Here is a 17,531-nt window from a genome sequence, read left to right on the forward strand (position 1 = left end):
TAATTACTAAAATTATAATTTGAAAGAGGATCAAAAGTTACTCAAAATTTAGGTATGATTTAATTTTTAAAACTTAGCAGTGCAATATTTTCCAATTTAGATTTTGTCAACAAATGAAAAAGCTATTAGCATATATTATTATATTTGATTCGATAGTATGAGTGGCGAAGATTTTTTGTATACTCTCTTCAAGCGTTAACAGTTCCTGGCGTAATTATTAAGAGCAATATTACAAGGATTTGTATTTATTGTCTAAGTGTTTTAGGCCTATTGAATGAATTTGTATTGATTTAGAATATTTAACAGTTATTTTTTAACATCCAGTGAATTTAAAATTATATTCGTAGTTGTAAAACAGGGTGTCTTTTTGATTTTCGAATTTGATTAGTTTTGTCAAGTAAACTTAAGACAAGTGGGTTAACGCAATTATCCACAATTTTGTGGTATTTGGTAGAGGTTCTTTTTTTATATATTTTGTGAATTTCAGTTTTTCATGAACCATTGTGCGTTCCCCAACAATGGCAACAGGTGCAATAAATATATAGTCACATAAAGTGGTAAATTGGTTAGGGTATCTAGTCAACTTTTTAAATGTTTGTTATGGTAATCTACAACATTTCAGCGATAATATTTACTTTAGGTTTAGAAAGCCTATTTAAAAGTGAATAGAAATAAATCAATATTTCACTTGCATTTACACTTGGTTGAATATGCAACAGAAAAAGGTCTAGTATTTAATGCAGCAGATACTTTCGTATAAACTCAATACATTATACATTAGAGTTAGATGATCGTAATGTTAAAGAAATAGTTTTACCTATTTAAGTTTATATTAAAATAAATAATTTTATGGTATTGAAAATCAAGTGCTATTTCATAAATCAATATTAAGTTTTTGGGAAATTATGATTGCTCAACCTCTACAGAAGGAAGGAAAACGAAATTTATTGTAGTGCTTGTCTAATCGGAGCTAAACATAATTAAAAAATATAAGAACATACAGTTTTTATCTTTAATTATGCAATCCGTCTAAGCTGAAATATTATTACTTATGAATTCTTCACTGCAATTCACTTATTGGAATTGTAATCAATCTGCTAAATATTTCCTGTTAATACATTATCCGTTTTAGATTTTTTATATAAGAAAATAATTAATTTAATAGTTTCTCACGCTTCCTCAATATATATATTTTTCTATACCAAGTTAGAATAAAAGAGTGCAAAGTTCAATTGATATAAATAATCCTACAACGAACTTTAGATATAATGTAAATAAAAAGCTGTTTGATTTTTAAAATCTTTTTATTTTTATATAGTTTCAATTACAGTAAATCATTTATACAACACAAAGAGCAATAACATTAGGCTCTAAATGTTGTGTTATCACAATAAGTTGCACACTTATGATTTTAATTGTTTGAAATTGCTTTTACATACAATCTTAACATGTCATTTGGTTTCCTTTTATATAAGGTGGTCATTTTGAACTTAACAATCTATCTATCTATTCTATATACATTAATTTAGTTTTTAGTTAAAACAATTAACGTAATTTTACATTTTTTTTTTTTGGTTCTAAGAAGACTAGAACTAACTTACAAATCTATAAGTCTTTTGCTTGTACATAGTTTTGGGTAATTTTAATTAATAAATCGAATTAATAATTGAAAAAAATTGTTTTTCGCGTTTAAACGTAGATCTGTTTGTATAATAGACAAATGTTGTGGTTAATGTACTTTATGAAAGATATGTTAACTTAGATAAATATATCTGTGATATAAGTAACAATGCGCGATCGACACATAGGGCAAGTGTTATTGACGTCATCAATTTGTAAGAGACCTACCAAACATATAACACATAAGCACAAATGTTTACAGGGCATTAGTAACACTGACTTCCTTCTGTCCTGACATATAATGCACCGCTCTGAATCCGATTCTACAGCAGCTTTTTTTTGACGTCTCTCAGAAACACGCAACCAATAATAAAATAATTTTTCAATAAATTTACGACGTAACTATAAAAAATGAAGCAATATATTTAATAAATTTAACTAGATATATAAATATGTAAGAGTTATACGTACGTTTTTGTAATAGGAACGAATTATAGAAGTCAATTTTCTTAAACGGTGATTAAATAAGAAGATAGATAACAGGATAAACAATGTTAGGCCTAGGTTCCATTTGTCGGCAAATAAAGCCAACTCAAAAGCATCTGTTATAAAATTGGTGGCACATATAATATGCGTTTCGATGATCCACACTTTTTTAGACAAAAATATTATAAATCTTGGCACGCTTCCAAGGATAATCCATACCAAATCGCATATGAAATACAATGCCTCAACACAGATCCTTACCAAGTACTCCATGAAGTTCACTACGTTATCGTATGCCGTTTTGATATAGTTTACAGAAACTTCCATGAAACTACATACACCCTCAATGATATCTCCAATTGCATCATTACACCAAATAATAACATAGTTACATGATATTAGAATTTCTAAAACAAACCGATATGTACTTTTAATAAGTTCAATAAAAAACATAAATATTCCGCATGGATTTATAGCAATAATCATGTAAGTGATAAGACGGACAACAAATAATATAATATATGTTAAAATTTCACCAGTTTTATACAATAGCATGTATATAAACAGCAGAATTGAGTAAATAATTCTAATTAAACGCAAAAGTTCATTGATTGGCCACATTTTTTACAGCAAAATTTTCTTTAATGCTATAATCAAATTTTTTGTTCAATTTAAAAACAAAAACTTGAAAACTAGCGCCTTCTCTAAACGCAATTTCAAGTTTGACAATAAGCAACAAATTAAGAATTACATGTAAAAACAACAACAAAATGACATTTCTACACAGGGTTGCATATAAAAATTGTAAGCACTGATGCACTTGAGTGGCGGAAACAAGCAATAACACACATACACATATGAAAAAGCTCTAATATGCATTTGGGCACTAGTCGCCATGGATGCTTCCAAAAGGAAGCAGTTGTATTTTAGGTATTTTGTATAAGAAAAAACACTTTTTGACATTGTTGGATAGAGAGAGAAAAGCAATGCCATGGCCGGATATCAGAACTTTGGATTTTTTTGTTTAGGATGAAGAACATAGTATATTTCACCAAAATAAGTTTTTTTGCAGGAACTGACACCAAAAAAGTCAGCGGCATTACAATGAAGATGGAAATTGAAAAATGTAACTGGTATAACAGTTAACAGTCATTTTAAACAACTAATAAAATTTAATTTAAAATGTTTTTAGAAATTATTGAAATTCTCTGTGATATTATATCTATCATTCAACTTACTTTATAATGTTTTTATATCATAAACATTTCATAAACATTTTTAATAAAATAATATGTATAATTTATGAAGTTATATACTGTTTTTTTTCTGTTCCTTTAAAGACGATTATAGGTAACGATAAACTATAAAAAATGGATGGTAAATCTTCAAGCAAAAAATACTTATAAGATAATAGAATATTCATATATATAGATGAAACGAAAAAATTTTAAAAAAAAAATTTGAGAAAACTGCAAAGTTGCGCAAACATGATTAAAAACTTTCCAAAAAAAAAAAATTAAGTTAGAACCATAATAATTTCGTAATTAATTGCAGTACGTTTACATAATAAATATCAAATTAAAATATATTTAATGGTATATGTTTCCTATAATGTGAATGAATTGTTTTAAAGATTATTTGACTATATGTTTTTTGGGCTCTTTTAATGTAACTCAATAAATACTGAAAAGTCACGCATGGGTTCATGTAACTCAATAAATACTGAAAAATCACACCTTCCACCCACGTAAATTTTTTTTTCTTGGATTAAGTAATCTAGTCCATTTTATGAATATTTTCCTCCAATCACAATAAATATAATTCTGGACGTCTGGTTAGCAGTACACGAACAGCAAATATGTAAATATTATTTAACAATTGAAAAACTATAAAAAGGTTGTTATAAGTTAGAACACTGTTTTTTATGTTATAATAACTTTTTTTGCTGTTTTTATATGGTAAATTCATGCTAAATAAGTAATAACTAAATATTTTGTATGAAATGTCAAAATTCGACATTTTAACAAATTAACATGCCACACAACAAGTTAATTTGCTAAATGTTAAATTCGAATTGTCGAATCAGCTATTGTAATCTTATCTATTTTTTAAGTAATGATTTAAACAGCAAGAAGAAGCATAAAACATATTTTGCACTTTCGAAAAGTTAAATCACATTATTTACTTCAGTTTTGTGAAATTGTGAAATAACAAAATTAAAATTAATTCCATTAATTTAAAATTGTTGTCTACACTTTTTTTCTTTCTTTTTGCTATATTTTTTAACTGACAAAAAATTTAAACTTAATACTTACATAAATTATCTCATTTTATTTGCTTTAAAATATTGTCAGCAAGAACTTGAAATTTATATTTATCATATATTCGACTTACTCTCGTTCTATTTTTAAGTTTTTGCTTGTATTTTGCTTGTAATTTTACGCATTATGTATATCAAACCTGAGATAACTAAATTATGATTTAATATATATTGTTTCTAGCATACAAAACGAGCACTCACGTTGTTTCCATTCAGCTTTTGACACTTCTACATTTTAGCAGCATAACACGAGTTTAGCATGTTAAATAGATATATTAAAAAAACCTAATGTTCTATATGAATATGAACAAAATATTAATAGCATATATTATTGTATAATAATATATTCTGGATATTGCAAGAGCAATCGCTTTAGCTGTGCTTGTCCATGAGTATTTTAGCTAATACACTAGTCTCTCAGCTTGGCACTTAGAAAATAAATAATAAAATAATATAATAAATAAATAAAATAATAATAAAATATAAATAATATAATAAAACTTCAGATACGGAGATATAATAAAACTTTGATTTGTAAAATACAAATATTTTACATCGAAAAACAATTGAAAATATCAATATCAAGTAATTATAATTATTGATTACATATATCATAACACGTAGGTACGACATAATTGTCGATCCTAAGAGCTTATACAGTATTTAGAGTTGTATGTAGATGGATATTTAAAATGTGTCAATAAATTTAAGAATACTTTATTTAATCGAAAATAGAAGTTTTGAAAAGCATAAAAACATTTTATTGTCTGTCCGTATACATGGATGGTAATAAATAAGTTTCACTTATTTATTTACCACATTTACGTGAATGTTAAGAGCTATTTTAAGTTTTTCAATGGAGTTTGAATTTATTCATTTCGTTCATTTGAAATGTCAAATTATTAGTGTTTTTTTAGTTACTATTTAATTTAGTTATTTTTAGTTATTTTTTAATTTAGTTAAGGTGACAAGGATTTCTATGTGTAGTTATGTTGGTCAGTCTTGCTCAATGACAAATGTTAGAATTTACAGGTTTTAAAAGTTGGAATGTGTACTTTTGTGCAGATAAGCTAACATATTTGAACAATTCATTTGCTATTTTTTATTGACTTTAATCCTGAAAATCTTATAGTATATTCACACTGTCCCATTTAGGTACTTGCTCAGTTATATTAATGAGTGAACGTTCATATTATGAGCTCAATTATACAGCTGATAGAATATTTTACATGAAATTAATAAACTTCACTAATAATATATCACACAAAAAAATAAATATTACATGTTTAATTGATAAAAACAACGATTTTATTAAATATTTACTTTCTCAGTACGTTTGTTTACAGTTCAGCTGCTGTTTGTTTAAATTTTATATATAAAACATATGACACTCATTTAAAATTCTGGTAATATCGCTTGTTGGAAATTTAATTTTAAGGGTTTCATTTGACATTTTTCACTTCAAATGAGCTAATTTATTGTTAATAAGGTCATTTATATGAAAACTCTTTGTATTGTAAATCATTCTCATTAGTGACTATAATGAGTAAAACCTCCTAAATGAGACAGTGTGTATGTGCTATTAACCAATAGAAACGTTTTCTTAAGGAGATTCACCTTCGAATATTCGTTCGTTCGCAAGCATTCGCTTTGGCGTGGATGCATCTTTATGTGGCATCACATATGCTTTTATTAGTAAAGCGAAGGTCGGATGAAGTAATCTTGAATTCCAATAACATTGGCCCATACTATTATTCCTATACTATGTTTACATTACGTGCTTATTCAACGAACTTTGCTAAAGTTGATTTAGCGTTTACATTATCGTTTCGGGTTTTCATTTTGACAATTGTTACATTTTTTAATATATTGATGATTAATCAGCTGGAAACCTGTGTTGTTATTTATAAAGAAATATTGAAAAATTTGTTACTTTTTAAAAAAATGAAACAAAGTGAAACTCAATCCTAAATTGAGTAATTTAAGTCATACCTAAATCAGTATTGAGACTTTAAAAACGTCTGTGAAGTTGGCTTCAAAATAGCGCTTAAACGACATGTTACGGTTAATGTCACGTCACGGCAACTGTTGTTGTTTTCAATGCAAAATCAGATAAGTTGTGAGTGTCAAATTTACATTTTGCATTACAAGCAACAACAGTTGCAGTAACGTGAGTATAATCATAACATGCTTTAAGAAATTATTTGAAAATGGTTTTGCTCTGAATAATTTATTATTAAAATTACATTCAAGAAGGCCTTATCTCATTGTAATAGATTTATAAATACAGCTCTGTTTTTTTATAGTAGGTAATACGTCAAATTTTTTTTTGCTTCAGTAGTGTTAATAGAGTTTTCTTCTGTGAAAGTAAGAAGTAGTGGAGAAGGCTTAAATTAATTACTTGATTATAATTTATTGGCAGTATTGGTGAGTTATATATATTAATATATATATATTATATGAAGGCAGTATGCTTTATTGTATTAAAAGGCATAAACGCTAGATATGTACAGCGAAAAGATGTGCCCGCAATAATATTCGTTGCACTGACATTAAGTGTGTGAGTGTTCAGCATTCCCGTTTTAAAATAAAATTATAAAAATAATAATTTTATATTATCCATGTTTTATATATATTCTCTTTTTAAAATAAATCTGCTTTATATTACATTTTTCAAAAATAATTACTTTTCCACACATACATAACTCCTATATTCTGCTTTTTATTTTTAAAAGTAAAAATAGTAATAATTAATAAAAAATTAATTCATTTAATTAACAAAAAAAACTCGGTCAAAAATATTTATTATTTTTGCGTGCAAAAAGAAAACTCCTCGTGTGCAACTTATTTTTGAGAACCAAATATAAGTTCCAAATCGGGGAATTTTATTTTCAAGCAGAACAAAATAAACCGCCTTGTGTGTGTTTGCTTGTTGTTATTGTAATTATTACAAATGATTAATTATATAATTAATTACAACAATATAAAATCTTGTATTTTTATAAATTATAAGTATTTATTTTTATAGAAATAAAATGTGCTTTATATAATAGTTCTAAAGAAAATAATTCGAAGAAAACGATTGTAGGTAAAGAAATGTCCAGAAAAAGAATATCATTTTTATGGATTGTTGCGAAATAATTGCATTATCTGAATTGAAAGCTTTTATAATACTCTAACAATATAAAGAAAATTTGCAGTGTCAAAACATAAGAAATCGACATATGCACCAGAGAACTGCAACGAGACATAATTTCAACACTTAGAGTATACTCATTAAAAACCAAATATAAATGCCTATGAATATTTTTTTCATACATGACTAGTTCTGAACTAGCGAATTCACTAGTCCTCAAGTGTATAGTACTATTCGCTTCATAATCCACTTTACGTAGGCTCAACTGGCGAACTTCACATTGAATTGCTTTCAATAGGAACTGTTTTTTATATTTTATTCATTTGTCAATATGAATACCATAAAATTAAGTATAAAAGAAAGTATTTTTTTTTTTTAGAAAATATTTATTTTCAGTATTTCATTCCTAAGAACACAAAACAAAAATAATTAGTGTATATAAAGTTATTTTATTTAACATTTTTAATATGAATATTTCTTTTCTAATGACACAGTTTAGTTATAATACATTTGAAGATTATTTCCATAAATGATCATAAAAAAATAATGCAAAGACAATTTTAAGATGTTATATATAAATAATTAGTTAATACATTTTACTTCGAATTGAACTTCAAGTTCATAAATATATAATAATTTATATAAATACAAGATCGGACTTATAACTGCAATAATTATTAAATGAAAATAAAATAAACTCTACCTGTACCAATCGTTCTATACATTTTATCAATCAATACGCTCGGGTTGTGAGTTTTTTTTACTTTTCAAAATAAATTTCAAACAAAGCGTTTTAATTTTTGTCTGTTAATAGTAATACTTATTTTCAAGTTCTTCGTTTTTAAGGCAAAAATAATAAATATTATTTTTGCGTTTTAAAAAAATAAGCTAAATGGTCGAGTTATTTGTGTGTGGAAATGTAAAAGGCAAATAATAATTATTTTTGAAAAAAATATTAAAAAGCAGAGTCAATTATTATTTTTTAAATTTTATTTTAAAAGACCATAAAATCTTTGTTAATTGGCTTTTATTTATTTAATAACTGTTACGGTCTTACTGGTTTTTGTATACGTTTATATTGATGTACAATACATATATTATATACATAAATAAACTAATAAAATACATTAAGGCCGTGTCCGAATGCAAGTAAATTGAGGTAAAATAAATTGAAATTTTCTAGGGATTTTTTGCACTGCATTTACGTAAATATTTGCTTATTTATTCATTGCATTTATTTATTATTTTTGGATAAAAGTTTTCAAATTTATTTATTTATTTATTAAAAATCGTATAAAAATTTCATAATGGTAACACCTAATTTACATAACTTTTATTTAATTTACCCTACTCGAAATTTTGGTAAATAATAGCATTCGTTGCCATACCGACATAATTTACAATTTCCCTCAATTTACTCGCACACGTCCTAAATATACATTAAACAATATAATATACACATTAAACAATTAACAAATTTTACAATAAACTAAAATTTATTATTGAATGGTAATTTTTGTTATGACAACATACATTCTTCTTATTCATAAGGATTTAACATACATGTGGATAAATGAATTTAAAAAAAAAACGAAAAAAACCCATACATTAAATATCCATTAACTTTTGAACATTAAAATTAACTATTTGTTAATTAATTGACATTTTAATCATTTTGAAATTTTTTCCTACTAAAATTGCAAAAAAATTATTTATAAATGAATTAACATTTCTTAAATAATTAAAATCTTCACTTACGTCCTAAATGTTCTGAAAATATTTACATAAAATCGGAAGATATACTATCTAGAGCAAATTACTTCAAATACTAGGTACAACTTTAAAAAAGTTTTAGCAATTTAAACTAAGCTGCTTAAATTTTATCAGTTTGAATATCACTCGGTGGCTTTGCTCTTAATTTAGCTCATAACAACATAGAATATGCCTTGTAGTTCATTTGTAAGAACGGGATGCATATACTTACACAAATAAATTTTGTGCTGCCATGTAAAAGAAATATTTACTGTTTTCGTAAAAATTGTAAATAATGTATATTATGTATTTGTTGATATACTTTTTAAATGTCGTATATATTTACATTGGTTATCTTATATCTGTAATAAAAAAAAATATTTAAACCTATATATATTATTTTTAAAAACTCTTATATAAAAATAAATTGCTATCGATTATTTTATCTGGCAACACCAATAATATCGTCATGCCTTTTGCTTTACAAGAAATACTGGCAATATTTTACACATCGAACGCATTCGTTCATTATAATTCAGTGTAGAAGTTTTTCTGTGGAGCAAATAAACAAGTGAATATATAAAAAGTAAGAAGCTCTGCTGTTATCATGGATAAAATTGAACATTTATACAAATGTTATGATGTATTGTCGGAAGCTGGGGAGGATAAGGCAAAGGTATGTAATTAATGAATAGCCGCTACATTTGACATATATCTACATAGTTTTCACTTAATTTTTTTATTTTATTGACAGCACGCTGAGGAATATAAAACTATTCTAAATGCTGTTAAAGGTTCTTCCAAAGAAAAACGTTTGGCTTCCCAATTTATTGGAAAGTTTTTTAAGTATTTTCCTGATTTAACGGATAACGCCATTGATGCTCAGCTTGATCTCTGCGAGGATGATGATATACAGGTAAGTGCTTTAACAAATTTGTGCGTATTTTGTTTATTTAAATTAATTAAGTTTAGTTTATATTTAATGGTGCACTTCATATTTCTAATGTACATTTTTTTCTTAGATACGTAAGCAAGCTATCAAGGACTTGCCGAAATTATGCTTGGATAATCCACAACAAACACCTCGTATAGCTGATACCTTGGCACAATTGCTGGTTTTAACAGATGTTGTAGAGCTGCAACAAGTTTTCTCTGCATTTGAAACAATTATTAAGGTATGTACATACTAATATTCTCATGTCGTAATGTACAGATTAGTTTAAGCCACATTGATCCGTTATCCCAAACAACAGTCTCTTCTTAATCCACGTATTTGTGTTTGTAGTTTCTTTTATATGTTATGTTTCGCTATATTTTGTTCTGCGCGAGCTACAATAGCAATAATGTCAATACAGAAATGGTTTAGTGCTGCTTTAGTTGAAATATTTTTATTAAATTTGAAATATTTGTTATTTGTCGGTTATGACAAAAGAAACTATTTTCTTTATAAAAACTATAATTTTATTACAGAGGTTTTATCGAACAGTAGTGAATTGCATCAACAAAATTTTATTATTTTTAATTAATTAAATTTTTAGCTAATCATACACCTGTTTTGAGAATTGCCGAATATCCAACATCAATGATCTTCAATTTATTTTTTTATTATTAATTTTAATTATTCGTAAATACTTTTTTTAATACTGCAAGTGTCAAGGGTTGAAATTGTGGCCAGCCAAATTTGAAGCTCAGGGTCTGTGTTCATTTGCCAACTGCCACAAAGCTTACTTGACTTGTATGTTTTTACATAGAGTTTCTGTTAAGTTGTTGTCAAAGTCCATTAACAATTTCACTTACTATATTATATTAGAACGTAATAATGAACCAACTATAAAATGATAAAATTAATTAATTATAGTTATATATAACTGTTAAATTTTAGCATTATTATTTTGTAGAGGTAGTAAGCATTTTATTATAAATGTATTATAAAATGCAGTATGTATTTTTTTATGTTATTCTTTTTTGAGTATAGAACTTAATTCAGAACATACTACAAAGAATGCCATGCCAATATTACTCTATGATTTGATCAGGCAAAATTGAAAAATTTTTATTTCTTATTAATATTTTTTTCTATTATATTTAATTCTATAATTAATTTGATTTTTAAAATTAGTTACGTTGCAAGAAACTATTATTCTTACTTCTACTATTCTTCTATTTCTTACTTGTACTATTCTTCTACTTTTTACTTCGTCTCTTACTACGTTAGGTTAAGTTACTAGGGACGTTCGAAGACGCACTCATACCATGAGATCCATTGTGATATCCTTAAGAATTTAACATCTGTCACTATAACCATTCAGTACTGTCCACAAAGACATTGACATGGGCTAGGGAAATAGAATTTAGCTTTTATAGCGAATTGAAAAAGTGTCACCCTAAGTAGGAGAGTCTATTTCTTGCGAAAATAGGACACTGTAACAGAAAGTGTATTAGTGATTCCTTTTCGTCATCCTCCATGCAATGTCTACAGTGCAAGGAGGTTCTGATATTGAACCTAACGGCTTCTTCCAACGGACAGTGTCCCGTAATAATTTCCACTATCTTAGATACATTTTTTCGGCATAGGTTGATTAGTTCCTCTGATCTTTTCTTATTAATTTCTGGCCATCGTCTCTTATAATTCTATGATACTATGATTATATATTATTAATAACTAATTAATAATTAATTTGAAGCTTGTAAAATTATATATGTAGTTTACTTTTTCTTTTTAAATAATTGAAATATTTATTATGATTACATATCATTAAACTATTTTGAAGTCTATGAAGTAATAATTGACTTTTGCAAACCTATTAAATAAGTTAATTTATTATTTGTTGGCTACTTTCATAATACTTTAGAAATTATCAGTACATAGTTGGTATGCATATATGTATATAACACTTCAAAGGTAGTAAATAACTGATTTTAAATTAAATATATAAGGTAAACCTTAAATAACTTACACAATATTACTTTTAAAACTTGTCTTTAACTGTTCTAAAAATATATAAAGTAAACGTTAATATAGCTTAGATTTGTTTAAGTCCTAAGCTCTTATTTAATAAAGAACCAAGATTGTAAACAGAAATTTATTTTACCTTAAATATAAAATAATCGCTGTGAATTGTAAACTAAAATATAAACTCATTTTAATATTGTTTATTATAAATTGTTTATAGTTTATTTATAAATCACTATAAGTTATTTACGATTATATATGAAAAGACATTTTTAATAAAATATCGATATTTTTATTTATAGAAAGACACTAAGGGTTCATTGGCTGGCTTGTTTCAACAAATCTCTAATGGAGATGAAGTCACTAGAGAACGTTGTTTCAAGTACATTTTGAAGAAATTGTTGCCAATGGGACCAGCTATCATAACATCTGAGGTTGAAGAATATATTGTTGATGAAATCAAAAAGATTTTAATGGTAAGTGCTATATATATTGTAATTTATAATTTCATATAAAAGTTTTATAATCAGTTTAAATTCAAAATATATTATATATTGTTAACTTCTACAAAAAAAAAGTTATCGCAAAAAATAATTTAATGTTATATGGAAATGCATGATATAACCATTTAGTTCTAATTTGTTACAAAATTGCTAATTGTATAGATCTTTCTGACAACTGAACATCATTTATACAATATAAATTAATTTATACTAAATTCCATGGTATATAGAATTCATTTCATATCTATTAGCATTTTTTTGAATATTAATATATGCTCTTGTAAAAATAATTTTAAAATATATATTTTCTTTGTGCTCTTTTTGTGTCCAAACAAATATATTAAAATACATTGTGTTTATTATTTGTAAATTATTTATAATTTATTTATATTTTATAGGATGTAAGTGCAGATGACTTCCACTTCTGCATGAACATCTTAGGTTCCACAAAATTGGGTTCAACAATCACTGGTCATTCTCAATTGGTTAACTTGGCAAAAGAACAAGCAGAGCTAAATAATGATATTGATGAGATCACCATTGATGATGAAATTGTTGAACGTTTTATTCAGTGTTCCACTCATGCAATGCCATACTTTTCTGTAAGTATATATTAAACGCAAATGAAATTATGAATATATAATAATTATATTTTCTCAACATGTGTATTTTATTTAGCATACCATTAAGTCTACGGAGTTCGTCGAATATGTCTGTGACAAGTTACTTCCGTTAGCAACATGGAATATGTTGGCAACTGCTGTTCAGCAAAATCAAGTTCAATTACGTCTACTAAAAGTATTTGCAGAAATGACTCCATATTGTGATGTGTTGCCTGAAGCAGTAAAGCGTATTGATTCCGTTTATACAGTATTAAGGGTAAGAAATAATTTAATATAATATTTTTAAAATAGTTATAAACACTATACTCTTTACTATGTAGTAAAGTATGAAGTAATGTTTGTGCTATTCGAAGTAGTTTAATGTTTGAGCACTTAGCTCTGAAACATCATATGTTGTTCGAGCATTTGCTGTTATACTTTTTTGTGTAAAATAAAATGGAAGAAATTAAATATAAAGTAGATTCGTTGTTCATTATGGAATATTTAAAGTATTTGTTGAAGCATTATTATATAGAGAGAGTTTTTTCTACTAATAGTTCTAATACACTTTAATGCTTTAATAATATATTAATTTATTTATTAAGTCTTCTTATAGACTTAACAATAACTAACAAAACTAAAACTGATATAGATTATAAGTTTACTTTTCTTATTCATTAGGTTTAAATTCATTAAAATTTAAGTTAGATTATAAAAAAAAAGAAATAAACAATATTTCTTTAGAAATAGTAGAGAAAGTAATACTTAGCGCATTGATAAAATGTTAAGTTCTTTCTTTTCAGTCACTCTGACTGTTTTACTATTTTTATTAGAAAGTATTGTCTTTAATAAAGATGTTTCGTACAGTAGTGAATTGCAACAACAAAATAGTGATATATTATAAACAGTAACTGTTCCTCATATTATACTAATATATATATATATATAAATATATATTTTAACAGGAGTATATGCCGTTGCCACAGCTTGATGATAAAGACGTCGGAAATACTACTCCATCGTTCGAGTTTTCTCATGCAGAATGCCTTCTTTATGCTTTGCACACCTTAGGCAAAAAGAATACTAATTCTTTTTCTTTTATTAATGACCCAGAAAAGTTGAAGGATTTTCGTTCTAGACTTCAATATTTAGCACGTGGCACACAAGGGTAAAATTAATTAAATAAATAATATTAAAATATTTTATATTTACCTAATGTTTTTTTTTGTAGTTATATTAAAAAGTTAGAGGAAGCTGTTAAGGGTAAAAATGAGGAAGAATTGAAATCTGAGGAGAATCAAGTAAAACTAACTGCACTTAAGACTACTTCTAATATAAGTGTCTTGATTCGTGATCTTTTCCATTCACCACCAATATTCAAACATGATGTCTTATTATCATGGGTTACACCAAAAAACGTATGTAATAAAAAATATTTTTTTTTTATTTAAGTTTTATTGTTATAAAATTTTATATATCTGTTGTTTATATATTATTATTTTTATTGTGATTATTATTATTATTGTTATTATTATTGTTATTATTATAAGCATGTTCAATATAATTAATATATAGAACTTAGCCTATTTACATCCGTAACAAAGTTTTTCCAAAGTTGACGATTTTGTGCCATAAATTTCAGTTCATTTATAGTTATGGATGTTCCATTTGTGATTGTTCTACGCCATGTAATTTTTGTTGTTTACATGATATTTATATTATAAATAATAATATATATTTATATTATATATGTATGTATTATATATATTTATATTATATATATTTATATTATATATATTTATATTATATATATTTATATTATATATATTTATATTATATATATTTATATTATATATTTTATATATTATATAAATTTATATTATATTTATTTATATTCTCTATATTTTATTATTATTTATGTTTTTTATTTTTTATTATTATTTATGTTCTTTATTTTGTATTTTTATTTATAATTGAACATATTATTTTATTTATTGCAGAATAAGCTTTTAAATAAACGTCATGCTCCAATTACATTTGATAAGGATCGGCAAAGGGATGTTGAGAAGAAATCCAAGGTTGGGAATGATCAAAAAATTTACGCCCCACCATCTGGTAAATATTCCGCTAATGTTCAAACATATGGTACCAGCAACAATCGCTCACGTCAACGCAATCCTAATGGACGAAATGGTTCCGGCGCTGGTGGACGTATTGATAGAAATAATTCCAGAAATGGTGGTGGCAACACCTATCGTCGCAATTTTCAATCCAAAAGAGTTTAAATTATATACGCATTGAACATGAATCGAATCGGTTCTTTCTTACGTTCACTCCTAGTCTTTTAAATTTAATTTCCAATTTAAGTAATTCACATTTTTTATCAACCAATATAACTTTGTTTTTTTTTGTGCGATTTTGCAAAAATTATCGGATATCAGATATAAATGATAAAACAGAGGTAAGTACTATCTTCTTCAATTAATATTTCTTTTTTTTTTAATTTCAGCTAAAAATTATACAACGTTTGAATTCTGATAATCATTTTAAATAAACTTATTAAACCGATTATATCTTAGACATATGTCTATGTATATGAAAACCTAACTTCAAAACTATTTTTCTTAAATTAACAAAAATAATTATTCTTAACGTAGACAAAAATTTCGATTAATAAGATTTTAATACTTTTACATTAGTAATTTTAAAGCTAGATATTTTAGCGACTAAAAAAATAAAATAAATTGAAGCTATAATAGCATCGAGTAAAGCCCATAAACGTTGCGAAAGTCGTAAAAGATATTTATGCGGTTTTATTGCGAAGCTATGAAAACTTCAATTCGTAAAACATAAATATATCAACAAATCTATCGTTATATATGTAAAATTAAATGTAAAATATGCTTACACGAGATTCGATTTTAAGACTTTTATTATAAAATAATTTTTAATTTTTAAAATTAATTCTAAAATATCTTGTGCAAGTTACGTATTTTAAATAATTCTAGTGTTTTGTAAATGATAGATAAAAGTTCAAATGTAAATGTCTTTATGAAGGCAGCATATATATTATTTTATATATATATATATATATGTATACATATATATATATATCAGTATATATATGTATGTATGACCTTATATATATATATTAAAATCGATGTGAACAAACGATTACTAAATAAAGAACAATCATAATAACAAAAACGATTTAAAGATTTCATTTATTTATTAAATTAAGAACAGTAGTAGTAAGAGAACAGTAGTAGTACTAGTAGTTATTGTTGTTGTTGTTGTAGTCCGTCGAGATCTGAAAAGCACTTAATATGAAAGAAATTGAAAACATGACGAATACGTCGGTTGGAATGTGGATGGATAGCGGTTGAGTGAGAGGGAATCATGTTATTAGCTAGTGGGTGTGGATTGGAGACTTAAATTGTAGTTGTTGGGACTGGCGGTTCTTATATTTAGTGCTACAATATGTGTTACTGATCTGTTTCTGATTTATATATATCCAAAATGTGTAATACTTGAGATGATTTTATCTTGTTAATTTGTTAATTTCAATATAAATCGAGTGCTTTCGATAATTTGGTAATCCAAAAGGAAATGGTTAGCCTATATATTGTTTTTTCTACAGAAAGTACAAACAGGCACTGTTTCGTTCAGATCTTGATGAATTAATATATTGCAACCACTACAGTATGGAAGCGGACAAACATTTGTAAGACATTGTTATTGGATTATTAAATATACATTAGCTATGTAGATTTAACACTATTAGGATTAAATAGTTTATATATGTGTTTATATTTAAAATTATTCCATCTTTTGACATATTATTTAAAGTGTGCATCGTTGCTGATGTTGCTATAATCCATTTAGATTTAAGTATATAACACGAAATATGGAAAGAGCTACAATACGAATAAAAGGTAAGGTTAGAAAGTATTGGATTGAGTTAAGAAATAAAAGTGTTTTTCGAGATATGGGAGGTATAAGGGCTTGGGTTTTTTTAATTAAAAGTAGCCTGAGTAAAGGTAAAGGAACCCGTGACCATAGATCAAGAGGGGTCACTTATAATGTACATTAAAGTAGAAAAACAGATGTGCGACGTTATTTGGAATAGAGCTGCAATTCGGGCACACATTGAGAATTG

The 17,531-nt window shown here is 25.8% G+C and overlaps 1 protein-coding gene across 1 annotated transcript; it reads left to right on the forward strand.

Annotated features, from left to right (window-relative positions):
* The first annotated feature begins 6,772 nt into the window (after nucleotides 1–6,772).
* Nucleotides 6,773–16,294, forward strand: LOC119689115 (apoptosis inhibitor 5 homolog). The gene is made up of 10 exons (XM_038103859.1): nucleotides 6,773–6,853; nucleotides 9,803–9,990; nucleotides 10,069–10,230; nucleotides 10,337–10,489; nucleotides 12,570–12,743; nucleotides 13,169–13,372; nucleotides 13,449–13,649; nucleotides 14,338–14,540; nucleotides 14,604–14,790; nucleotides 15,373–16,294. The coding sequence occupies exons 2-10, from the start codon at nucleotides 9,922–9,924 to the stop codon at nucleotides 15,655–15,657; spliced, it is 1,638 nt and encodes a 545-aa protein (XP_037959787.1). The 5' UTR covers nucleotides 6,773–6,853; nucleotides 9,803–9,921; the 3' UTR covers nucleotides 15,658–16,294.
* The last annotated feature ends 1,237 nt before the right edge of the window (nucleotides 16,295–17,531 follow it).

This window comes from Teleopsis dalmanni, chromosome X (genome assembly GCF_002237135.1).
Source record: "Teleopsis dalmanni isolate 2A chromosome X, ASM223713v2, whole genome shotgun sequence".
Classification (NCBI taxonomy): Eukaryota; Metazoa; Arthropoda; class Insecta; order Diptera; family Diopsidae; genus Teleopsis; species Teleopsis dalmanni.